At 43.9% G+C, this 27356-nt stretch overlaps 2 protein-coding genes across 5 annotated transcripts in view; one reads left to right on the top strand and one right to left on the bottom strand.

The window, feature by feature from the left end:
- eif2s2 (eukaryotic translation initiation factor 2, subunit 2 beta) overlaps positions 1 to 4481 on the top strand; it is a 74720-nt gene extending 70239 nt beyond the window's left edge. The window contains exon 9 of the mRNA XM_059980995.1: positions 3589 to 4481. Coding sequence (XP_059836978.1) covers positions 3589 to 3764 — 176 coding nt within the window. The 3' untranslated portion in view covers positions 3765 to 4481. The remainder of the gene's footprint in view (positions 1 to 3588) is intronic.
- An 11101-nt stretch (positions 4482 to 15582) lies between these two features.
- The window catches only part of raly (RALY heterogeneous nuclear ribonucleoprotein), a 228721-nt gene continuing 216947 nt past the window's right edge, over positions 15583 to 27356 (bottom strand). For all 4 annotated transcript variants that reach the window (XM_059978797.1, XM_059978794.1, XM_059978795.1 and 1 more), the window contains exons 8-9: positions 20467 to 20511; positions 15583 to 16485 (exon numbers count right to left, since the gene is read on the bottom strand). In XM_059978797.1, coding sequence (XP_059834780.1) covers positions 20470 to 20511 — 42 coding nt within the window. In that variant the 3' untranslated portion in view covers positions 15583 to 16485; positions 20467 to 20469. The remainder of the gene's footprint in view (positions 16486 to 20466; positions 20512 to 27356) is intronic.

The raw sequence follows: 27356 nt of genomic DNA, 5'->3' as shown, positions 1-27356 counted from the left end.
GAGGGAGATGATGGTCAGGTAAGGAGATAAGATGAGAGAGGGAAATAGGAACGGTGAAGGAGAAGGATGGGGGGCAGTTAGCAGAAGATCGAGAAATTGATGCTATCCAGATGGAATATAAGGTGTTGTTCCTCCAACCTGAATGTGGTCTCATTGAAGCAGCAGAGAAAGCCACAGACTAGTGTGCCGGAATGGGAAGTAGAATTGAATTGGGTTTGTCGGGTGGAGCTCATTGAAGTGGTCTATGTCGGGTCTTGTCAATGTACAGGAGACCACACTGGGAGCACCTGATACAGTGAATGACGCCAGCAAACTCATAAGTGAAATGTCGCCTCACTTGGAAGGACTGGGGCCTTGAATAGTAGTGAGGAGTTTGATGGGGTGGTATGTGACGATAAGAGGAACCCTTTCTCTGATGGGCTGGCAGGAGGATGGGGTGAGGGCAGATGAGTATGAAATGGAAGAGATGCGTGTGAGAGCAGCACTTATGGTGGAGGAAAGAGAGCACCTTTCTTTGAAGAAGGAGGACATCTTACTGGTTCTGGAATGAAAAGCATCTTCCTGAGGGCAGATGCGGCAGAGACAAAGGAATTGAGAGAAGGGGAGGACATTTTTACAAGTAATGGTGTGGGAAAGGTGTGTGAATCAGTGAGTTTATAAAAGATATCAGTAGATGAACTGTCTCTCGAGATGGAGAAAGCTGAGGGAGGTGTCAGAAATGAAACAGGTAAATTTGAAGTTGGAGGTAAAGTTGATGAAGTCGACCAGCTCAGCATGGGTGCAGGAAACAGCACTAGTGCAGTTGTCGGTGCAATGTAGAGGAAAGTTGGGATAGGCTTGGAACATTGACTGTTCCATATAGCCAACAAAAAGGCAGGCTAGCTGGGACCCATGCGAATACTCATCCAAATGCCCATGGTTACCCCTTTTGTTTGAAGGAAGTGGGAGGAGCCAAAGGAGAAATTATTGAGAGTGAGGACCAGTTCGGCCAGACGGAGGAGAGTGGTGATGGTGGGGAACTGTGAGTCTGGTGTCCAGAAAGAAGCAGAGGGCTTTGAGTCTTCCTGATGGGGCATGGAGTGTATATCGGTAGTGAAAATGAGAAGACCCGGGGCAACGGATCTTGAAGTTATTGAAAAGATTAAGAACATGTGAAGTGTCATAGACATGGGTAGAAAGGGACTGAACCGGGGAGATGAAACAGAGCCAAGATATACAGATATAAGATCGGTGGGGCAGGAACAAGGAGAAACAATGGGTCTACCTGGACAAGCAGGTTTGTGGATCTTGGGTAGGAGGCAGAAATGGGAGGTGCGGGATGAGGGAACTATGAGGTTGGTGGCAGTGGATGGGAGATCCCCAGAGCTAATAAGGTTGGTGATGGTGTGGGAGACAATGGCCTGGTGCTCCTTAGTGGGGTAAGTAAGAGGAGGTGTCTTGATAGTTGTCGCTGGGCCTCAGCAAGGTAAAGATTAGTTCACTGGACTACTTATCAGCACCCCACCCCCCCTTCTCTGCAGGTTTGATGGTGATGTTAGGATTGGTGTGGAGAGCAATGGTTTTGGAAGGAGTGAGGTTAGAATTGGAGTGGTGAAGTCAAGATGATTGATGTCTCTTTGGCAGTTAGCAATGAGAAGTTCCAGAGCAAGCAGAAGTGGGGTGTCCAGGAAGAGGAGGAGAGTTAAAGATGGCAGAAGGGGGTCATCAGCGCAGTCTGGAGAGTCCTTGCCAAAGAAACCCAGAGACAGCGGAAGAAGAGCTCAGCATCATAGTGGGCGTGAAACTCACCAAAATGTGGGTGCAGGGAAAGGTGGGGCCCTTACTGAGGACAGAATATTCTGCCTTAGAGAGGGGAAGGTCAGAGAGAATTGTGAAGACCCAGCCTGGATGAGAGGGTGAAAGAGGGTTGGTAATGTCTGAGGACAGGGGAGAGGTGGGGTGAGAGGAGGATGGAGTCTCTGAGGATCCAAGAGCTGGCATTGGGACCTGAGTAGTGGTAGAGGAAGAGAAGACTGGGGTTCCAGCAGCAGTACGTAAATACCCAGCCCAGAGGTGCTGTCGATCGAGGTCAAGGCTGGAGTTAGAGTCTGAGGTTGTGCAAAAAGCACTTTGGTGTCTGAGATTGTTGGAACCTGTATTGATGGGCAGTGGAGTCCAGGTTCTGAATCTGCTCAGAATTGTTGGAGGTCAGCAACAGGGATTGTGATCTGGGACATCCGTGGCTTCCAGCATTGGAGATGGCAGGTTCTATAGTCTGTTGGCAGTGATCTTCCGATCCTTGATGGACTTGAGGAAGGGGAAGGGGAAGAACTGGCTCTGATGGAGGATAAAATATCAGACAGGTCAATTGCAAGGGGCAGAGAGATAATCCCAGAGTTGTGGAAGCGACTGGGCCAAGGTCCCCAGGTATCTCCTCATGCCGGAAAGCGTGGTGTGTAGAACATGGCAGGAGAAGCAGTTGATTAAATGCATGTTCCGGGGTTCTTCAGAGGGTCCAAATCGAGAATCTTGCAAACTGATCTGGAAGCCATGTAGCACAAGATAAGCCACATGAAGACGGAGGTGTGCCAGTGAGATGTGGAAGGCAAGTAAAGAGAAGGAAGAGGGGGAAATTCTCCAGAAGGAGAAATCGATGCTCATGCTATCAGTTTGGAGGCTACCTGGACCAGAATATTAGGTGTTGCCCCTTCAATCTGAGAAGGGTCTCATCATGGTGAAAGAGGGGTCCGTGGACCAACATGCTGTTGGAATGGTAATGAAGTTACTGTTAGATGGTTGGCCACTGGAAAATTCTGCATTTTGCAGATGGAGTGGAGGTGCTTGACAAAGCAGTTCCCCAATTTGTTGGGTCTCACCAATATTAGAGGAGGCCACATTGGGAGCACCAGATACAATAGACGACCAACAGGTTCTCAGATGTAGTGTTGCCTCACTAGAAAGACAAATGCCTTTTTCCCCAGACTCCTCCCTTTTCCACCCAGCAGCCCTCTTTTTCTAGCTTGTTGCCCCTCCCCTTTCTAGTGCCGATGAAGGGTCTCGGTCCAAAATGTTCACTGTTCATTCATTTCCATAGATGCCTGACATGTTGAGTTGCTCCAGCATTTTGTGTTGCCTCTACCTCACAACTAATTTCCTGTGTGCACAACCCAAAATGTCAACCATCCCTCTGCCCCTGCACATATGGTTTGAGCTGCTGAGATTCTTGGTTATTTTTTGTACCCAACTCCATTATCTACTGTCTTTCAAGTCCCCCTATGTCCCCTGGAGTCCAGAAATCTATTAATCTAGTTTTTATTGAACACAACAACTGACTGTCCACTACCCTGCAGAATTGCAAAGAGCCAGAACTCTGTGAAGAAATTTCTCCTGCTCTCAGAGCTAAACTGCATATTCCTTGAATTCTTTCCAGCTGATATTAATTGTCCTGTTTGCCCCCAAATGTATTCTCAAATATAACTGAACTTTAAAATCATTTTTAGAATGTACAGCAGATAAAAGATTAACATTGATTTGGGTTTTCTGTGTAGCTCTTCGACATAACTGACCAGTATTTTTGTTTCCTTCACCCCCCCCCCCCCCCATTCACAGAGGAGTATGTCACCTGTCATACCTGCCGGTCGCCGGATACCATCTTGCAGAAGGACACACGTCTGTATTTCTTGCAGTGTGAAACCTGTCATTCACGCTGCTCTGTGGCCAGCATCAAAACCGGCTTCCAGGCCGTCACCGGGAAGCGAGCACAGCTCCGTGCCAAAGCACATTAGCCAAAACCCTAACCACTGGAGAAGATGGGAACTGAGGATCGTTGTCACAGAACTGTTTTACCAAACAATGGGGTGGGTTTTAAGTGCATCAGAAGTTTAAGAATTGTGGACAGCTCTGCAGAAGCAAGCGAGAGTGGCAAGCAGTAGGCTTTCCAAGTTCCAGAGCTCATTGTGACATAGCCTGTTCCACTGCTCTGCTTCTGACCTGTTCCAGTTGCCAGTATCAACAGCAAAGGCGGTTTCCCTTTAACCCATCAACGTTCACCAGGCTGCAGAATTTCTTAGAATCTTGGGAATGATCCACTGAATGTTGATTCTTAGAGTCCATAGCTCCTTGTTGTTGAACATACCTCACCCTAGTGTTTGGCTGTCCCACTGCCTGACTTTCAAACAGAGGAGTTGGGTAGGACAGGAGGGTTGGGGTTGTGGGAGGCAGTGGGGTGCTGCCTAAATTGTGCTAAGTGAGTTTTGGAAATTTATTAAAACAAATTCTCTGCAAAACTGTTGACTTTTTCTTTATGATGGCATCTTTATAAACCATAACCTTTTCAAATACCAGGGTGAGGTTTGTGCATGGAAGCTAATGTTGATGATTTTTGCAGCAGTTCTGAGGGAGTAGTTGGGAAAGGTATGTGAACTGACGGCAGCTTCGGAGCTGTAGACCAGTGGGTGAAAGTGCGCCAGTAAGATGTAATAAAAGTAGTGGTTAATACAGCCGTGCTGCTCCCTCCTGGTAATGTTTGCACTAACAGTTTGGTGTGTATTTAACAGAGAGCATATGACTAACTGCCCTGTCCACACACCCGGTATGTGTTTCACTTGGTGGGACGAAAAGAAACTACAGGTGCTGGAAATTTGACAAAAATCTAAGCTGGAATTAGTCTTGGTGCACACAGAAACAGGCCCTTCAGCCTCTGGTTCATGCTGAAGTGTTATACTGCCTAGTCCAATCGACCTGCACCTGGACCATAGATATGGAGACCCTCCATATTTCTTCCATCAATGTACCAAACCAAACAAGTGTTGCATTCAAACCAGCATCCTCCACTTTCACAATCAGTTCATTCCACACTTGCACCACCCTCTGAAGAAGATCCCCTTAAGGTTCCTCTTAAATATTTCACCTTTCACCCTTAAACTATGACTCGTGGTCTTACCCAACCTCAGTGGAAAATAGTATAGTTGGCATTTTGGGCAGGGACCCTTCGTCAGGACTGGAAAGATGCCAGAATAAAAAGATGGAGAGAAGAGAAGGAAGTCAAGCAAGAAGACTTAAAAGGTAGCAGAGATCATAGAGGAGAGCCTGCTCAACCTTGCCTTATGAATCAGTTCCTCAAGTCCAGCAATGTTTGTAAATTTTTGCTGTATTGTCAATCTTAATGATGCCTTTCCTGTAGGTAGGTGACCAGAACTGCACACAATGCTCCAAATTCAGCCTCTCTGATGTCTTACCTAGAGTCGGGTAGCATTTCTTGCAAGTTTAATTTTTTAGTTGATGATCTATCATCAGATCTGTTGCAAAATCATCGAGTAAAAATACTAGCAGTTTCTCTCTGCAAAATCGCTGCACAACTTGCGAGGTATTTCCTGCATTTTCTGTTTCTATTTCATATTTCCCCTAGAATAAGCGAGCAGGTCTCAGAAATCAGTACAACTTTGTATAAGTCCTTACTGTGCAGAAATTGCATCTTACTTTTCGATGTAGCAGAATGGCTCCCTGTTTGCAAACACATTTTCTCTTCCCCCTTTTAAAATCCAGTGTTTTGGTTTGAAGAAAGATTTTTATAATGTTTGTGCTTTATGGTCTAGTAAAAATCTTCACTTGAACACAATTGGGCTCCATGAAACTTGATCTCAACACCGGTTCTCCTTGCTATCTTCAAGTGCAAAGAAATTTGTGCTCAGTCACTTGCATATTTGCCCCAGAGCTCCTATCGGCTCAGTGGGTGGAGCTTGGGTTTATCTTGCAGCTGAGAATGAGTGACGTAAGGGTTATAGAGTCAAAGAGTACTACAGCACAGAAACATACCCTACAGCCCATCTAGTGCATTCAGAAATGGTGAGCTGCCTAGTCCTGTTGACCTGCACATCCCTTCCATTCATGTACCCTTACAAATTTCTCTTAAATGTTAAAATCTACCCATGTCCACCCACAGAAATAGACCCATCGGCACATCTAGTGCATGCCAAACTATTAAGCTGCCTAGTTCCATCGACTCAATGTCCTAGTACTCAACCATTGCCCTCCATACCCCTTCCATTCATGTACCTGTACAAATTTCTCTGTTGAACTTGAACCTGCATCCACAACTTGCACTGGCAGCTTATTCCACACTTACCACCAGCTAAGAGTCTTTTAATTCTTGTTTGGGGGATTTCCGCCCATTCTTCCTTGCAAAAGGCTTCTAGTTCCGTGAGATTCTTGGGCCGTCTTGCATGTGCTGCTCTTTTGAGGTCTATCCACAGATTTTTGATGATGTTTAGTTGGGGGACTGTGAGGGTCATGGCAAAACCTTTAGCTTGCGCCTCTTGGGGTAGTCCATTGTGGATTTTGAGGTGTGTTTAGGATTATTATCCTGTTGTAGAAGCCATCCTCTTTTCATCTTCAGCTTTTTTACAGATGGTGTGATGTTTGCTTCCAGAATTTGCTGGTATTTAATTGAATTCATGTTCCTTTTAAATATTTCACTCAACCCATGACCTATAGTTCTAGTTTCACTGAACCTCAATGCAAAAAGTCTGTGTTTACACTATGTGGTTTATGCATGATACTGAGAAATGCCAACTGTTCAAGAAAACGTGAGCAATGTTATATACAGTGGCATGAAAAAGTTTGGGCACCTCTGTCAAAATTTGTTACTGTGAGTAGCTAAGTGAGTAAAAGATGACCTGATTTCCAAAAGGCATAAAGTTAAAATAACACATTTCTTCAATATTTTAAGTAAGATTACTTTTTTATTTCCATCTTTTACAGTTTCAAAATAATAAAAAAGGAAAAGGGCCCAAAGCAAAAGTTTGGGCGCCCTGCACAGTCAGTGCTTAGTAACACCCCTATTGGCAAGTATCACAGCTTGTAAATGCTTTCTGTAGCCAGATAAGAGTCTTTTAATTCTTGTTTGGGGGATTTCCACCCACTCTTCCTTGCAAAAGGCTTATAGTTCCGTGAGATTCTTGGGCCGTCTTGCATGTACTGCTCTTTTGAGGTCTATCCACAGATTTCTGATGATGTTTAGGTTGGGGGATCGTGAGGGCCATAGCAAAACCTTTAGCTTGCGCCTCTTGAGGTAGTCCATTGTGGATTTTGAGGTGTGTTTAGGATCATTATCCTGTTGTAGAAGCCATCCTCTTTTCATCTTCAGCTTTTTTACAGATGGTGTGATGTTTGCTTCCAGAATTTGCTGGTATTTAATTGAATTCATTCTTTCCTCCACCAGTGAAATGTTCCCCCTGCCACTGGCTGCAACACACGTCCAAAGCATGATCGACCCACCCCCATGCTTAACAGTTGGAGAGGTGCTCTTTTCATGAAATTCTGCACCCTTTTTTCTCCAAACATTCCTTTGCTCATTGTGACCAAAAGTTTCTATTTTAACTTTTATCAGCCCACAGGACTTGGTTCCAAAATGCATCGGGCTTGTTTAGATGTTCCTTTGAGACTTCTGACGCTGAATTTTGTGGTGAAGACGCAGGAAAGGTTTTCTTCTGATGACTTCCATGAAGGTCATATTTGTGCAGGTGTCACTGCACAGTAGAACAGTGCACCACCACTCCAGAGTCTGCTAAATCTTCCTGAAGGTCTTTTGCAGTCAAATGGGGGTTTTGATTTGCCTTTCTAGCAATCCTACAAGCAGTTCTCCAGGAAAGTTTTCTTGGTCTTCCAGACCTTAAACTTGACCTCCACCATTCCTATTAACTGCCATTTCTTAATTACATTACGAACTGAGGAAACAGCTACCTGAAAGTGCTTTGCTATCTTCTTATAGCCTTCTCCTGCTTTGTGGGCATTATTTATTTTAATTCTGAGTGCTAAGCAGCTGCTTAGAAGACCCCATGGCTGCTGATTTTTGGGACAAGGTTTGAGGAGTCAGGGTATTTATAAAGCTTTGAAATTTGCATCACCTAGCCTTTCCTAATGATGAATGTAAACAAGCCATAGCCCTAACAAGCTAATGAAGGTCTGAGACCTTGCTAAAAGTTATCTGAGAGCTGAAATCTCTTGGGGTGCCCAAACTTTTGCATGGTGCTCCTTTCCTTCACTCTAAAATTGTACAAAACAAAAATAATACACTAATCTTGCTTAAAATGTTGAAAAGAATGTTTCTTTAACTTTGTGACTTTTGGAGATCATTTCATTTTCTACTCACTTAACTATTCACAGTAACAGAAATTTTGACCAGGGGTGCCCAAACCTTTGCACGCCACTGTAGCTTACAGTTCAGAGACTACTGTACCAGAATCTCTGTCATTTTGTAGAAGGTGATTTATCTGGAGCTAAGTTGAGTGAATTTGGGCCAACTTCAGGGGTGTGTGTGTGTAGATTTCCTTTAATGCTCTACAATTGCCATCATTGTGAACTCAAACTTTTACATCTTGCCAGTGGATGGAAAGAAGAGCAAGGAGAATGGAAATCCAATAAAGCTCCTTTGGTGTGAATTACATCAGCCATGGGCAATCTAATTTCCTCCGTGCAAATTTGATATCTATCACATTTACAGCTAGGTCAGTATTTCAGTTAAATGGGTGAAGAAAGCATTAAGTTCTTTGACATATAGCGGAAATGAGTGTTTCTCCTTCTTTAAGGGACACCAAAAGAAAATATGACTAGTTATTATCTTTATTTGGTTCAATGGGGTATTATTCCTCATGGAAAAAAAATTCTGGGGCAAAAAAAGCTGAAGTTGAGTAGTGTGAAACTAATTCTCTTTGTTAAAGAATGTGCTCAAACAATACCCATTTACTTTTCCTGTACTTAACTACTGTATGTCATTGGCATGGACTCTGAGTCCAGAACTATGTCCTGGTGATGTCCAAGGCACCTAACAGCCCGTGTTCCCTGTTCACCAGATTCCCAAAGTGTCTCCGAACGAAAGCCATGAGCTTCCTCAGTTAATATTGTAGATTTTGTCTCCAAACACTTTGATGTAAGCACAGAAGTAATGTGCATTTATTTTAAATTGAGCTCTTTGGTTTTTCCTTGAAGAAGTATTAACCAAACAACTATGTAGGTGCTGTGTAATTATTTTTCTTTGTCAGGACAATGGGCTGCAAGTGAAATTGTTATGAACAAGCTGTCTTTAATCCCTATGTTGTGTAATGCAAGTGAAGACGAATTTCCTTGGAGAAAGGTGAAAGATGTTTGATGATGAATATCATGTATTCTTTTAACCTCTGCAGGTCCAGAGACACAGGGCCTAGCTTCCTTCCTCAACCCCTCTTCCTTCACCCATTACATGTGTATCTACGTCTTGATCCAATTTAAATTGTCTGGACTGAAAGAGAGGAAATAGCTAGAATTAAAGACCATAAGACCCACGAGTAGAATTAGGTCATTCAACCCATTGAGGTTACTTCATTCACCATTCCAGTATGTATTATGATCCTTCTCACCCCTATTCTATTAACTTCTCCCCATAACTTTTGATGCTCTGATTAATCAGGAACGTATTAACTTCTGCCTTATATACACCAATGACTTGGTCTGTGGCAAAGAATTCCACAGATGCCCCATTCCATGGCTAAGTAAATTCCTCCTAATCTCTATTCTGATGCTGTGCCCTCTGTTTCCTAGACTCCCCTACTACAGAAAACATTCACTCTATCCAGATCTTTTAATATTTAATAGGTTTCAATGAGAACCACCCCCCATTCTAAATTCCAGAGCCATAGAACATAGAATAGTACAGCACATTACAGGCCCTTTGGCCCACAAGGTTGTGCTGACCCTCAATCCCTGCCCCCATATAACCCCACACCTTAAATTCCTCCATATACCTGTCTAGTAGTCTCTTAAATTTCACTAGTGTATCTGCCTCCACCACTGACTCAGGCAGTGCATTCCACGCACCAGCTACTCGAGTAAAAAACTTGCCTCTCATATCCCCCTTGAACTTCCCTCCCCTTACCTTAAAGCCATGTCCTCTTGTACTGAGCAGTGGTGCCCTGGGGAAGAGGCGCTGGCTGTCCACTCTATCTATTCCTCTTAATATCTTGTACACCTCTATCATGTCTCCTCTCATCCTCCTCTCCAGAGAGTAAAGACCTAGCTCCCTTAATCACTGATCATAATGCATACTCTCTAAACCAAACAGCATCCTGGTAAATCTCTTCTGTACCCTTTCCAATGCTTCCACATCCTTCCTTATAGTGAGGCGACCAGAACTGGACACAGTACTCCAAGTGTGGCCTAAGTTTTATAGAGCTGCATCATTATATTGCGACTATTAAACTCTATCCCTCGCCATGAAAGCTAACACCCCATAAGCTTTCTTAACTAACCTACCTACCTGAGAGGCAACTTTCAGGGATCTGTGGACATGTACCCCCAGATCCCTCTGTTAAGCCAATTGTTAATTTCTCATATGTTAATCCTTCTGTCCCCAGGATCATTCTCATGAACATTTCCAATGCTTTCTCAGTTAATAGGACAATACTCCAAGTATGATCTGACCAATGCGACATAAAGCCTCAGCATTATATCCTTGCTTTTGTATTATATTCCTCTCGAATGCTAACATTGCATTTGCCGTCTTTATCAGCTGTAAGTTATCCTTCAGGGAATCCTGTATGAGGACTCCCAAGTCCAAAGATGATGTGAGTGTAAATAAGCCATCTGTAATAATTCTCAATAGAAAAAAGCTTTATTGGAATATTGCACGATTCAGCGGTCTTCCCACATGCTTCTCATTAATCAATAAACTAAATGTGGTTCAATAAACTAGTAGTGAAGCACAGAATAACCTTCAGCACCCAGCCATTCACCAGACAGCACTGTGTGTGTCCCTCAGGAATACATTCATATCTGTTACAGTTAATTCTTTGTTGATTTAGTGCTCTCTGGTGAGTAACAATGCTTTTCCATTAAGGGGATGGTTGCGTCCATCTTGACCAGGGGTTCCCAACCTGGGGTCCATGGACCCCTTGGTTAGTGGTAGGGGTCCATGGCATAAAAAAATGTGTGACCCCTGATCTAGACAGAACCTGTCACTGCATGTTGAGGGGTAAAACTCAAAAACATCAATATAAGGAAATCACTGCCAAATCAAAGGAATTCAGGAGAAACACCTTTCACTGGGAATTTGGGATCTTGCCTCCACAGGAAGTGACTGAGATGATATACTTACTTTTATGGAGAACTAGCAAAGTCTGTGGATGATTAGAGAATGAGGATGAATATTAAGAAGAAGATGGCGAGTAGGCTTGAGAACGTATATTGATTTGGACCAGTTGGCCAAGATTGTTCTATACTGTCTTATGTAGAGATGAAGCTGAGAGTCTCTGTGAAATTGGGATTGATGCCAAATATCTGGTGTTTTAACCATAGAGCATGGTAACAGTCTCTTCAGCCCGTCCATGCTGGCTGGTGCCCAGTGAGTTAGTCTTATCTTCCTGCCTTTGGCCCATCACCCTCTAAGCCTCTCCAGGTACTTATCTAGATGGCTTTTAAATGTTGCTAATGTGCCTGCCTCTACCTCTCTTTCCGGCAGCTTGTTCTAAATACACAACACCCTTTGTGTGAAGAAGCTCATGTTCTTTCGCTTATATTTTTTAGCACCCTGTAAGGGGGGGGGGGTGGGGGCGAGACTATGTACTTTGATCCTGTTCATGCATTTCATGAAATGCACCAGCTGTTCATACCACCATCCACCACCTACTCCCATGGTTTCATGTGACCCTGATCAGGAGGCTAAGCAGGTGCTACACCTTGCCCAAGGGTGACCTGTAGGCTAAAAGAGGGAAGGAGTTCCTTACACCTCCTTTGATAGACATCACCAACCTGGAACCCACCTTTTCCTATAATAGGGTGTAGGGTGACTGAAATTGTACATGATATTCCAAGTGGGGCCTCACCATCGTCTTGTACAACTGCACCATAACTTCCCAACTCCTGCACTCAGTTTCCTGACTAACAAGGGGCCAGCATGTCCAACTTCACCTTCACCACTCTATCTATCTGCAAGGCTGCTTGCATTCCGAAGCAGAATCAGGTGTGAAAATATTATCACAGACTACTCAGTAACCGGAAACCAGGGCACAAAGCTGGATAAAGCAATCCTACAGATTCAAAATGGCCAAAATCTCTCGTGGTTCAGTAAAAGTTAGTTCCAGGAAGTGGGGGGGGTGGGGGGTGGGGGGGGGGAGTGCATTCAGAGCTAGAAGAACTCTAACCCTCTAAGAGTTGGAACAGCAAAGTTTCCAAGAACAGCAGCAACTAAATCAGCCCAGAAACCATTTAGCAGCTGGAGTCAATTACTAGGATATTAGCTATCTCAGAATTACTGGATTTTGTATAGCTTATTTTTGAAGGGAAATTTGGTCAATCTTCAGTGGACAATTAACTAGTGAATGGCCGCCCTCTGTTCCTCTGTTTTGTGATTATCCAGCTTAAACACCTCACACGCTCAGCCTCCCATCTCCCTGCAGCAGCCCATCCATATTCTCACTGCTCCCTGACCAGAGGCACTTCTCATGGTTTCCTTATTGGATTCATGTGTGATCATGTTTTTCTGGTTCTCTTTGTTTTTGGCCACATGTACAGATAAATCTGTACACTTATTCTGTCACACTGCTTGGTAATTTGAAAGATCTTCTTGTGGATATTGGTGCAGTGGAAGGTTTTTATAATACGTAGAACAGTACAGGCCTTTTGGCCCACAATGTTGTGCTGACCCTTTAAACCACTCCTACGTCAATGTAACCCTTCCCTCCCACATAGCCCTCCATTTTTTTTCATCCAAGAGTCCCTTAAATGTCCCTAATGTATCTGCCTCTACCAATGCCCCTGGCAGTACGTTCCACACACCCACCACTCTTTGTGTGAAGAACTTGCCTCCGACATCTCTGTACTTTCCTCCAATCGCCTTAAAATGATGCTCCCTTGCATTAGCCATTTCCACCCTGGGAAAAGTCTTTGTCTGTCCTCTCTATCAATGCCTCTTATCATCTTGTACACCTGTTTCAAATCACCTCATTCTCCTTTGCTCCAAACAGAAAAGCCCCAGCTTGCTCAACCTATCCTCATAAAACATGCTCTCTAAAACAGTGTCAATTTAAATTTCTTTCTTAGACCTTCTGCTGCTCCAACTAATAGGCTTATAGTTCTTAAGAGGCACAGAGCGCTACAACACAGAAACAAGCTCTTTGGCCTACCTAGGCTGCCTACCCCCATTGACCGGCTGCAGGCCCATAGCCCACATACCCCTCCCATCCATGTACTTCTCCAAACCTCTTTCTTAAATGTTGAAATCAAACCCACAGTCATCAAATTGCCACTTTTTGTGGGCAGCTCTTTCCACATTCTCACCACTCTTGAGTGAAGAAGGTGCCCCTCATGTTCAAGGTGAATTCAATTGTGGTACCATCTGTAAGGTGTTTGAACGTTCTTCCCATGACCACGTGGGGTTCTTCCCGGTGCTCTAGTTTTCTCCCACAGTCCAAAAACATACCAGTCAGTAGGTTAGTTGGTCATTGCAAATTGTCCTGTGGATAGGCTAGGGTTAAATTGGGTTTCAGCGCAGCACAGCTGTTTGGGCTGGATGGGACGGATGGGACTGTGTCTCTAACTAACATAAGTGAACTTCAGGCTCAGTCTGTTTGCCACAATGTTGCAGAGAGGAAGGACTTAACAAAAGACTTGCTACTTCGAGCCGACTCCCAATTTGTCCCAGCTGGCTTCGTGTCTCCAGGTAAACATTTCTTCGAACTGTTCTGTTTATCAATTGTCAAACTACTTGAACTGAGAAGGAAGTGAGAAAGAGTACAGACAAAAGTCACAAGGATGTTGTCAGTACTTGAGGACCTGAGTCATAGAGAAAGATAGAATAGGCTGGGACTTCATTCCCTTGAATGTAGAAGACTGGGGCTATACAAAATTATGAGGGGTATAGATCAGGTAAATGCAAGCAAACTTTTCCACTGTGATTGGATGAGACTAAAACTAAAACTAGTGGTCATGGGATACAGGTGAAAGATGAAATAACTATTCCTGAATTACCAGGTTCAGGAACAGTTATCACCTCTCAACCATTAGGCTCTTGAACCAGTGGTGATAACTTCACTCAAATTCACTTACCCCCATCATTGAAATATTCCCACAACCTATGAACTCACTTTCAAGGCCTCTTCATCTCATGTTCTCGATTTATTGTTTTTTTATTTAATATTATTATTATTGCTATTTATTTTTTCTTTTATATTTACAGTTAGTTGTCTTTTGCACATTGGTTGTTTGTCCACCCTGTTGGGTATTGTCTTTCATTAATTCTATTATGGTTGTAGGATTCACTGAATATGCCCTCAAGCAGACAAATCTCAGGGTTGTATACGTACTTAGATGATAAATTTACTTTGACCTTTGTTTTAAGGTTAACCTGAAGGGAACTTCTTCCCTCAGGGTGGTGAGAGTGTGGAACGAGCTGCCAGTGGAAGTGGGGGGGGGGGGATACAGGTTCAATTGCAACATTTAAGAGATATGGATGGGAGGGGTATCGAGGGCTATGGTCCAGGCATGGGTCAGCATAGAGTAGATGGGCGGAATGGCATTTTTAATGCTGTGGTACTCGATGAATCTATGAGAATCAGCTGATCAGATAGTGAAACTTTGGTTGACAATCCAGTTGACTAAGTGGTTGCCAGCGGTGATGGTGAAAGCAGAGCATGAGGGTGTTTAAGAGGCTCTTAGACAGATATATGAAGGTGCAGAGTGTGAAGGGACTATGGACACTGTGTAGGCAGAAGAGATTAGTTAGATATTTAATTAGTTAAGGACAACATCATGGATCCTGTCCTCCTGTACAGTTCGATGTTTTGTTACATGAGGGGAGGGGTGCTCATGTGGCCAGCTGGAGGGGTAATTGTAGCCCAGGGGCAAGCCTGCTTGCATATACCCTATCTGTACCCTTCATGATTTTGTACATCAGGCTGCTCCGGTTCTGGTCACTGTTACTAGCATTTTATTAATATATAATGTGAAGGGAATCATTTTAAAGTAATTGAAAAGACAATATTGGGGGATGTTAGGGGTAAGTTTCTTTACAGAAAAAAAAACTTGGATGGATGTGTAGAATGTACTGCCAGGTGCAGATAGGCATATGGATGAAAGAAAAATTCGGGGCTGTGTGGGAGGGAAGGTTAAAGGGCGAGAGAACACTTTGGGCCAAATGGCCTGTATTGTGCTCTATGTACAGCAATCTCACTGTATTCTCCCCACAATCTCCTCACCCCCCCCTCCCCATATACCATGTTTAAGTTCTGTATCCAGGTTTATTTTATATTCCCATACAACGCACAGTTTGAACGTGGGTTCTCAGTTTAAGGGTCCAGACTTATAAACTCTAATCTGGTAACCAGCAGCAGCTGAGAATGGGAACCTCAGAGGTTATAGACAATGACCCTGGGGTCAGATCTGAACACAGAACAGTACAGGCCCTTCAGCCCACAGTACGTTAACCCTAAGATCAATCTAACCCTTCCCTCACACATAGTGCTTCATTTTTCTTTCACCCATGTGCCTATCTGAACATCTCTTAAAAGTCCCCAATGTATCTGCCTCTACCACCACCCCAGCAGCATATTCCATGGACCCACCACTCCCTGTGTAATAAATAAATAAATCTATCCCTAATACTCCCCCTATACTTCCCTCCAACCACCTTAAAATTATGCCCCCTGGTTTTATCCATTTCTGCCCTGTGAAAGGTCTCTCTGGCTGTCCCCTTGATCTATACCTCATCACCTCAGTACACCTCTATCTAGTCACCTCTCATCCTCCTTCACTCCAGACAGAAAACTCAACCTATCCTCATAAAGATATGCTGCTTAACCCAGTCGGCAACATGGTTCTTAGACCTTTTGCTATTCCAACTCACAAGCCTACAGTTCTTAAAGTCGTAGAGCACTACAATACCGAAACAAGCCCTACGGCTCATCTTGTCCATGCTGAAACATTACTGCACCTCGACCCGTCGACCTTCACCTGGACCATAGAGCTCCATATATCTGCTGGCAGCTGGCTTCACACTCCTAGTTGCCCAAATACACAAGGACAGGAGTTTTCTACAGCCAGCCTAGCCTGACTCTGACAAAAAGGTAAGTAGTTGAAAGGCTGCTTTATTTCACTCTGAACATATCATTTGGGTTTGTAATATTAACAAGACTGATGGAGATTGATGACAACTGCACTTGTACATGTCAAAGGAATTAAATTAATGAATGATCAATCTAACATCGGTCATGGATCCCAGAGATTTGTCATGGCAACTGGCCAACAGTTTGCTCTGTGTTTGTGGTGTTCTCTGCAGTTGTTCCTGAGGCGCACACAGTTTTTAAAGCCATCTCTACAGCGACGCAGGAATGCCCAGTGCTTTATAGATGTCCTCCTGGTCTGGCTCAGCTGAACGAGCGGTGGCCCAGGGCGGCCATCGAGTTAATTAACCTTGCAGTCCTCAGTCAGTTTCAAGCGTTCTCACCATTACATGGTGCCTGCTGGGAACCACTGGTTTGGATTCTGTAAAATAAATAAAGCCAATTGATGTAGGAAGCAATCTGTCTGAATCTGCCAACTATTCACTGAACACTGTGTGAGAGGTGGACTCAATGGGAAGGTCTTCATGTAATTATCCAGGGCAAGTACATTAGTAATGTTTTATATTCACTTTCTTACCTAGTGGTCATTTCCTTCTAGAACTTCTCATCCAATGGTAACTCACTCGCAGAATATTTCATCTAATAGAATCCCTGAGCAGTAGCTGTCCCCTAGCCCCTCCCCCCCACAAACAACAACAGTAAGCCCAACAATGAACAACAACACTGCAATGCCACAAGAGATCCTGCAGGTGCTGGAAATCTTGAGCTGCACAGACAAAGTGGTGGAAGAACTCAGCAGCAAACACGAGGAAATAAGCAGATGCTGGAAATTCAAGCAACACACACAAAATGCTGGTGAAACGCAGCAGGCCAGGCAGCATCTTTAGGAAGAAACACTGTCGACGTTTTGGGCCGAAACCCTTCGTTAGGACAGGTCAGAACTCAGAAGAACTCAGCAGGTCAGGCAGCATCTATGGAAGGGAATGAACAGTTGAATGTTTCAGGTTGAGACCCTTCGGGACTGGAGAGGAAGCGGGTGGGGAAGGGAAGGAATATGAGTTGGCAGGCCATAGGTGAGACCAGGGAGGTGGGATGAAGGAAGAAGCTGGGAGGTGATGGGTGAAAGAGGTAAAGGAATCTGAAAGGAGAGTGGGCCATAGAAGAAAGGGAAGGAATGGGGGCACCAGAGGGAAGTGCTGGGCAGGTCAGAAGATGAGAAGGGGAAGGGTGAGAGCGAGAATGGAGAATGGAAAAGAGAGAAAGGGGAAGGGTGAGAAATTACCGGAATTTAGATAAATCTATGTTTATGCCATCAGGTTGGAGGCTACCAGATAGAATAGGAGGTGTTTGATTTCACATTTTCTTTGAAGAAGGATTTAACAGCAGCTCCAAGAACGTTAACCATCCCCCGGCTCCAGGCTCTTCAGCCCACAAAGCTGTGCCGAACATGTCCTTACCTTAGAAATTATCTCGGATTATCCATAGCCCTCTATTTTCTGAGCTCCATGTACCTATCCAGGAGTCTCTTAAAAGACCCTATCGTATCCGCCTCCACCACCATCACCGGCAGCCCATTCCACACACTCACCACTCTCTGAGTAAAAAAAAACTTACCCCTGACATCTCCACTGTACCTACTTCCCAGCACTTTAAAACTGTGCCCAATCGTGTTAACCATTTCAGCCCTGGGAAAAAGCCTCTGACTGTCCACACAATCAATGCCTACTGTCATCTTATACACCTCTATCAGGTCACCTCTCATCCTTCGTCGCTCCAAGGAGAAAAGGCCGAGTTCACTCAACCTATTCTCATAAGACATGCTCCCTAAACCAGACAACATCCTTGTAAATCTTCTCTTTACCCTTTTTATAGTTTCCACATCCTTCCTGCAGTGAGGCGACCAGAACTGAGCACAGTACTCCAAGTGGGGTCTGACCAGGGTCCTATATAACTGCAACATTACCTCTTGGCTCCTAACCTCAATCCCACAATTGATGAAGACCGTATGCTTTCTTAACCACAGAGTCAACCTGTGCAGTAGTTCTGAGTGTCCTATGGACTCGGACCCCAAGATATCTTTGATCCTCCACACTACTGAGAGTCTTATCATTAATACTATACTCTGTCATCACATTTGACCTACCAAAATGAACCACTTCACACTCATCTGGGTTGAAGTCCATCTGCCACTTTTCAGCCCAGTTTTGCATCCTATCAATGTCCTGCTGTAACCTCTGACAGCCCTCCACACTATCCACAACACCCCCAACCTTTGTGTCATCAACAAATTTACTAACCCATCCCTCCACTTCCTCATCCAGGTCATTTATAAAAATCACGAAGACTAGGGGTCCCAGAACAGATCCCTGAGGCACTCCTCTGGTGACTGACCTCCTTGCAGAATATGACCCGTCTACAACCACTCTGCCTTCTGTGGGCAAGCCATTTCTGGATCCACAAAGCAATGTCCCCTTGGATCCCATGCCTCCTTACTTTCTCAATAAGCCTTGCATGGGATATCTTGTCAATTACGATTACGAGGGGTGATTGATAAGTTCGTGGCCCAATGTAGAAGGAGATGAGTTACTAACTTCAAACCTTCTGCATTTTCAATCAGAGTTGAACTGCATGTACATGTAACAAGAGCTGTATAACTCATCTCCTATATTTATATATAACTTGTATATTATCACCGACATTTGTTGTGACAAGTACATAAATTATAGTAAGTATATAAGTATATGAATAGGTTAAAAATCGTGCAAAAACAGAAATTATATAAAAAAAAAGTGGGGTATCTTCATGAGTTCAATGTCCATTTAGGAATCGGATGGCAGAGGGGAAGAAACTGTTTCTCATCGCTGTGTGTGTACCTTCAGGCTTCTGTACCTCCTACCTGATGATCTCAATGAGAAGAGAGCATGTCCTGGGTGAAGGGCTCCTTAGTAATGGACGTCATCTTTCAGAGGCATTACTCCTTGAAGATGTCTTGGATACTACAAAGGTGAGTACCCAAGATGGAGCTGACTAATTTTAGAACTTTCTGTAGTTTCTTTTGGTCCTGTGAAGTAGTTCCTCTCTGGTGATACCAGACAGTGATGCAACCTGTCAGAATGCTCTTCATGGTGACAACCCTATTTCCATCTTTAATATCTCTATTTGTCCCTTTCAGGGTTCTTTTGATGACCCTGACCTGGAGTTACACGCTGACTACAGTTCTCTGCGGGAATGGGAGCCGTTCTCAGGGTTCCATAACTGGCCGTTGTTTGGCATGCCAAGGGTTCGGTCTGAGAGTCCGGCTTGAATTTGGAAATGTAGGATCTCGGGGCTTTGGAGACGGGCAGATCGCGGGCCAGTGTCGTGACAGGAGACCCATGTGTCGTCGGGGGAGTCGGGATGTCTGCCGTGTGCCCGGAGACCCGGGATCTTTGCGACCTTCAGGCACAAAGCTCGAGAAAAAGTAACATGGCTGACTTTTAACATCGTAAACCAGCGAGTTGTTTGTTATGTCTCCCTGCTCACTGTGAAAATGGAAACACCTCCTTTTTCTTTATTAGGGGAGAGAGAACCTGTGGTGTGTCGAATACCAGGTGAAACGCAGAGTCTCTGGGGTAACGGCAAGTCTGTGTCTTTGCTGTTGCTGTGCTCACTCTTGAGTGTTCAGTGGCGGGTGCCGATACTTTTCTTTGCCAGTGGGGGGGAGGGGGGATTGACGCTTGCTGCCACTTACGCATGGGGGGCGAGCTGGTGGGGGGATCTTTGGGGCTCTAACATTTAACTGTCGTTCATGCTTTGGAGCACTCTGTTTTCGCGGATGTTTGTGAAGAAAAAGTATTTCAGGGTATATATTGTATACATTTCTCTGACATTGAATTGTACCTTTGGACATCTATAGAAGTTTTTGTGTGTTTTAGGTGACATACAAAATTCCTAATGAAATATAGCTGCTGTCCTGTCTTCTTTACAGCTGCATCAATATGTTGGGCCCAGGTTAGATAGGAACTTGAAACTGCTCACTCTCTCCACTTCTGATCCCTCAGTGAGGATTGGTGTGTGTTCCTTCATCCTACACTTTCTGAAGTCCACAATCAGCTCTTTGGTCTTACTGACATTTAATGCCAAGTTGTTGCTGTGACACCACACAATTAGCTGGTATATCTCACTCCTGAATGCCCTTTCATCTGAGATTCTGTCAACAATGGTTGTATCATCAGCAGATTTATAGGTGGTATGTAAGCTATGCCTAGCCACACAGTCATGGGTATATAGAGAGTAGAGCAGTGGGCTAAGCACACACCCCTGTGGTGCACCAGTGTTGATTGTCAGGATTAGGAAGTCGAGGATCCAATTGCAGAGGGAGCTACAGAAAATAGTTACATGAAATTAAAGAAAAATCAGGTACCTTTTATTCTAACGTTGCTTCTCCATCTACTCTGTGATTAGCGTCCTTTGGAGAGAGAGAAAAGAAAGAGTTCAGCGTTTCGTTCTGGGCATTTACAAGTGAGCACAAATGGTGTGAGCCATGAGAGCAAAGATCAGGAAACTCTTTGCATCTACAACTGACTTCCAGAAAAGTTATGAGTTTAAAACTACTGGACTTCACCTTCCTGGATTCTAAACCTTGGCATCTCGAATTAAGTTTACCATTACTGGCAGTTATTGTTTTACTTTGGGGTAAATTTACAGAGCAAGACATAAAAATGAAGTATAATTAAAGGCTTGGCCTCCACAGCCATCTGTGGCAATGAATTGCACAGGTTCACCACTTTCAGCTAAAGAAATTCCTCCTGAACTCCTGAAAGGATGTACTTCTCTTTGATGTTGTTCCTCTGGTCCTAGACTCCCCCACTACAGGAAACATCCACTTTATCCAGGCTTTTCAATATTCAGTAAGTTTTGCAGAACATATCACATAAAACATTGCAGCACAGTACAGGCCCTTCAGCCCACAATGTTGTGCTGGCCCTTCAACATACTCTAAGATCAATCTTCCCTCCTATGTAGTCCTCCATTTTACTTTCATCCATGCTTCAATGAGATTTCCCCTCGTTCTTCTAACCTCCTGTGAGTATAAGCCCAGAGAGAGCAAGCACTCCTACTTTAACCCTTTCATTTCCAGGATAATTCTTGTGAACCTTTTCCAGACCCCCTCCAATGTCAGCACCCTCTTCCTTAGAAATGAGGCCCAAAACTGCTCTCAATATTCCAAACGTGGTCTGAGGAATGCCCTCTAAACCCTCAGTATGTATATAGTTAGGGTGCCTAAGACTTTTACACAGTACTGAACTCATCAACGTGGAGTGCAGAGTGAGTCTGTAAATATGGCAGGAGCGAAGGATGTTGGGAATGGTGAGGGCGGAGTGCCTCAGGAAAGGTGTGGGTCAGATGGTAGAGGAGGAGTGTCAGGAGCGGGGGTGTTGGCACGAGTATAGACTCGCCCAGCTCTGAGACGCCAGGCCAGGTCATTTGAATTGGTTTATCGATCATTACTGAATGTCTCTCTGGAGTTCCCACTCCCTGCCCTCTCCCTGACCACAATAGGACCTATGATCCATATCAGAATCGGGTTTATCTTCACACACTTGTCATGATTTTTTTTTCTGGCAGCAGTACATTCATAAAATTATTAGAATACTGTGCAGAAGTCAGGCACCCTAGCTGTATTTATGTGCCAAAGTCTTTAAAAACAGTACTGTATATTGTTGATTCCCCAACCCTGGGAAAAATATCGTAATTGACCCTGTGCCTGCCTGCCACTATTTTATATGCCTCTTAAAAAATCATCACTCATTCTCCAAACCTTCAGAGTAAAATGTTCCGATCAGCTCAACCTCCCTTCATAACCTCTGACCCAACAACATCTTTTTAAATCTCTGTACTCTGAAAGTCCAAAGTAAATTTGTTATCAAAGTAGAGATATGTCACTGTGTACAACCCTGAGATTCATTTTCTTGCAGGCATTCCCCTGTTCAGTGGCATCTTTCCCAAATCAGGGTGATTAAAAATTTAATGCAATGTTTCAAATGTGGAGTTTGTCTCCACAATTTTCTGGGTAAAGTTGGCGTATGGACTCGGGACATTGCCCAGTAAATCACCTCTGTAAAGTTGATTCTAAACCATGATGGTCTGCTTCCTACAGTTTATTCTGCCCCTCAAAGAGAGCAGGGAGCCCCCAGGCAAGGGCTGATAATAAATCTCGACCTATTTCTGTCTGCACCTTCTAAGCAACAGTTCTATGTCTGCCTTATCTTTGACAGTGGTCCAGCAGCAATAGCTCTCAGCACAACTTGCTGAACCCAATAAACAAGCTGTTTTTAATCTACAGCCTGTTTGCTCTTAGAACAAATGACTGTATCTGAGATAAATTTACAAGAGCCAGTTGCTCCCTCTTCCTCCACTACAGTCCTGTCCTAGACATCTGTTTCTTATTAAATGTACAGGAAACCCTGTGTCTTTTACCCACTGTCGATCAATATAATTTCAATGCAGAGACTCATTAAAAGAATTCAGCATCAGGCAGAATGATTTCTTGGGGCAAGTTATGACTAACGACTGACTGAAAAATATGTGAGAGTACAAGATCAAACAATGACTGCAGAGATCAGGTCTGAGCAGAATAATGGGCTATTAGATTTAATTGAGCCTACGAGGGTGATGATAAAACCATCAGATATGGAAGTATAATTAGGAAATTTGGTCCATTGCGTCTGCTCTGCCATTCCAGCTTGGCTGATTTACTGTCTTCCTCAGCCCCATTCTCCTGCCTTCTCCCATAACCATTGACACCCTGACTAATCAAGAACCTGTCAACCTCTGCTCTAGATATACCCAATGGCCTGGCCTCCACCGCTGCCTGTGACAATGAATTCCACAGATTCACCACTACCAGGTTGAAAAAATTCTTCCTTATCTCTGTTCGAAATGGACGTCCCTCTATTCTGAGTCCGTGCCCTCTGGTTCTAGACTCTCCCAGCATCTGAAACATCCTCCCCCACATCCACTCTATCAAGGCCTTTCACCATTCAATGTTTCAATGAGGTTATCTCCCCATTCTTCTGAATTCTAGTGAATACAGGTCCAGAGTCATCAACCACTTTCCATATGACAAGCCATTCAATCCTGGAATTATTTTCGTGAACCTCCTTTGAACCCTCTCCAGTTTCAGCACACATAAGTACTTTGATAACAAATTTGGGGTGGTGAGGTGGAGATGTGACTCTACCAAAGGAGGTGTAAGGCATTCCTTCCCTCTGCTAGTCTGAAGGTCACCCTTGGGTAGGGTGTAGCACCTGCTTAGGACCCTCCCCACTCTGATCAGGGTCACTTGAAGCCATGGGAGCAAGTGTTGCAGATCACCAAGTCCTGGTTATGTGACCACTGGCACTGGACAGACAATCTCTGAAGAATATTGATAATGGCTGGGGTAACCCGTCTTGTAAAGACACTGCCCAGAAGGAGGCAATGGAAAACCACTTCTGTAGAAAAATTGCCAAGAATAATCACGATCATGGAAAGAGCATGATTGGCCACATCATATGACTCGACATATAATGATGTCACTCAACATGGCATATAACAAACGATAATAATAAATTTACATTGAACTTTGGCCTCACCAATATCTTATACAACTTCAACGTAACACTCCAGCTCCTGTACTCAGTAGTCTGATTTTTGAAGGCCAATGTGCTAAACACTCTCTTCATCCCCTCCTCCTCTCAGGTTTTTTCATTCTTAACATGAGCTCAATTTCAGTTGAACCCTTTCTCGGCACAATCCTCCTCTTGTCAAATAAGAGGGATCATATAGAGTTTGTCATCAGGAAAGATTCAACAGGGTGCTGGGGCTTACGGAAGATGTTGACCTATGCTAGTCAACCATAAATTATTGTTTATGTTGGAGTCAATCAAAGAACAGAAAGGAAGACAACTGGTATCTACTAACCCATGGCCTCTGGTTCTAATCTCACCCAATGGAAAATGCTGACATGCTGTTAAGTGGCTTAGTATGGACTAGGTGAGACAAAAGGCCTCTTTCTGTGCTGTGTTTTTCGATGATTCTATCTATAAACCTGGATGGTTGGTGGCTCACTGGCTCAGAGCGACAGACCGTACTGACTGAAGGAAGCCTCTCAGGCACGTAGCATCCATTTGTTCCTGACTTCAAAATGCAGAGTGTAGCAAAGGCAGTGGTGTCCATTTACAGGGTGAAATCCCACTGCTGTTAACAGCACGGCTCTGTGTTACTGAGGCAAACACACAAAATGCTGGAGGATCTCAAGGTCAGAAAGAATCTATGGAAATGAATAAATATTTGACATTTTGGGCCGAGACTCTTTATTAAGACCGAGAAAACAAGATGAAGAGGTCAGAGCAAGAAGGTGGGGGGAGGGGAGGAAGAAGCACAAGTACGTTACCGGGAGTGTATAGCTGAAACTGATAACCCGGGGCTGTGGAATTCACTAGCAGTGTAAAGTTTATGTTAAATTTTAAACTGCATTTTAAATTTTTAAACTGGATTAAGAACTAACAATTCTGTCGAGATTTAAAAGTCAGTTTTTAAAATATGACTCAGAATAAGGATTCAAAAAATTTATGATGTCACTAGCTCACTTAAACAAAAGCCAAATTATTTTTCAATAACGGTTACAAGTTCTGACTAACAATATTTTACTTAAGCCTTACTTGGCTGAAAATTAAGTAGCAGAGAATTTGAACTTGTTTTGCTCACTGTGTGGTGGATCTGCAGCGTCCTCTGGTGGTGATGTTGGGTATTTATTGCTGTTGATTATTATACTGAGGTACAGTGTCAAAGTCGGAGTTTATTGTCATGCACACACACATACACAGGTGTAATGATCAACTTACTTCAGTGGCATCACTGGCACCTTGCATCATATAAGCTGCATTCATAAGTATATACACTAATTTTACAGGAATGAATGCAAATGGAACAAAATTAAACAAAGTCCATTTTAGTGAAGTGGCCATAAGGTTGCTAGCTATTGTTCCCCGTAAGCTGTGCGAATGTGCGGCTGCCCAGTATCAGAAATGCTCTCATGTAGCTGGAACTTTTTTTAAAGTGGAATTCATTGCCACAAGCAGCTCTTTCGGTATATTTAAGGCAGAGATTGATAGATTCTTGATTAGTCAGGTCATGAAGGGATACAGGGAGAAGGCAGGAGATGGGACTGAGAGGAAAATTGGATCAGCCATGATAAAATGGCAGAGCAGACTTGATGGGCCAAATGGCCTAATTCTGCTCCTATACCTTATGATCTTAATGATGTACTAAGAGGTTGTTCAGTTTGTGGAATCTTACAAGAAAGCATTCAAAAACAGCTCCTAACTGAAGCTCAAATTACATTTTAAAGAGCAGTTGAAATAGCTGTATCCATGGAAACCACAGACAGAGATGTAATTGAGTTGGGGTCAGCAATGATAGTGAGTGTGAACGAAATGGCAACATCTGAACTGAAACCAAACTGGTAGAAATTCAGCTTCTGCTGTGGCAGGGGCTGGCATGCACCAGATCAATGCAGAGTTAAAGGCCAAACTCAAAGAAAATGCAACAAAGTCGGACACATACAAAGAGCATGTCAGGCAGACAAAAATAAATGGTCCACACAGAGAAGAGAAAAAGGAAAGAAGTCGGGTTGTAGTTTCAAAGAGAGCACTAATCTGCATGCTGCTGACAATGATGAAAGTGACTGAACTGTGTGACATTTACAATGTGAAAACTACACTAGACAAGCAATACTGCAGAAGTGAAAGATAAATTAATTAAAATGGAATCTGACACTGGCTTGGCTGTTTCAGTCATTCCAGAAAATGAGTTTAAACAGCATTTCGAAGATACTGGAATGAAACCTGCAGATATCCAGTGAAGAACTTGTACTGGAGAAAAGATGACTCCTGTGGGAATGACGTTAGTTACTGTGGAAATACAACAACCAACAAGCCACATTGAGCTTGTGTGTGGTAAAAACAGGAGGGCCAGCATTGTGGGGCTGTGATTGGCTGAGACAATCACCATTTGCCCGCCATACCCCCCTGCAATAAAGTCAACTGAAAGTGAATTTAGCAAGGTACTGGGTGATGCCACATCTGTCTCCCTGTTGTACATCATGAACCGTTGCCCACTGGAGGGCAAACCGGTGTTGGTGCCAATCTCTGTGCCTCTGGTTGGAAAGCATATTGGACCAAGGAAGGACCAGGCTGCCCAGAGGAATCGTGAAAGTGACGACAGCAGTGGTCTGATGACGACAGATTTTGTAGGCAACACATCTGAGAAAGCTTCCGATATGTTAATCAGGCAGTTACTTGTGAACTGTGACTTATTTTTAAGCTAGAAGAGAATTCAAGGAGCTTCACAGAAGTTGCAACCATTTGGCTTTTGAGAGTATATCTACTCTGTGTGCATTCAGGTTACTGCACGAACTTCAAGTGGGAGACAATAAGCTGCTTATTAAAGTAGATGCAAAGACCCGTCAAAGGGTTTCGGCCTGAAACGTCGACTGTACTTTTTTCCATCGATGCTGCCTGACCCGCTCAGTTCCTCCAGCATTTTGTGTGTGTTGCTCAGGTTTCCAGCATCTGCAGATTTTCTCTTGTTTGCGAAGACCAAAGCCCATCTGGATGAATGGAAGTCCAAAATGAAAGGAGTCAATGAAAACAGAGGATTCGTCAGATGGTGTTGTGGATGAGGAAACCAAGAGGAGAGATCAGATCGTAAGGGATTAATAAGAGAATACTCCAGTGAAAACTAAATGCATCTCCCCAAGATTACTATGAGGGCACAAACTAGAAGAAGAAAAAGGAAGGAGATGAAAGGTGTCCGGAGCTGTCACACCATTTGCTGCAATCTCAGAGTCAACCACCATGGAGGAGGGATTGTTTTCACAGCCACAAGTCTCACCTGCCAAGCAGAGTGACCACCTTGTCAGGAAAGGCGTTATCCCACAAGAGTGAACAATGCTCCGCAGTGATTAAATCTTTAGGCCCGAATGGGACAATTTGAAATTTACTATGCTGTGGATGTCTGTAGGATAGTTGTACCATATAGTATACTGTGTATATAGTGGAATGCATTCTATATAGAGTTTATAGCCAAGCAGGCAGGAGTGTTGTGTATTTAATATTTCAGTAATATTTGAGTCCTGCTTTATGGCGTGAAACGGAAGACTGTGGCGCGCCACTCCTCACACAGACGGTAGGTGGCCGTTGACTGGCAAGGAGTTCGTCCGCCCTCTGACAGGTTTTGTTTTTAGTCCCGCTGGGTGCCTGCACACCC

Source organism: Hypanus sabinus, chromosome 9 (genome assembly GCF_030144855.1).
Source record: "Hypanus sabinus isolate sHypSab1 chromosome 9, sHypSab1.hap1, whole genome shotgun sequence".
Lineage (NCBI taxonomy): Eukaryota > Metazoa > Chordata > Chondrichthyes > Myliobatiformes > Dasyatidae > Hypanus > Hypanus sabinus.
The sequence above is the reverse complement of the archived record's forward strand: the minus strand, read 5'-3'. Positions and strand labels throughout refer to the sequence as shown.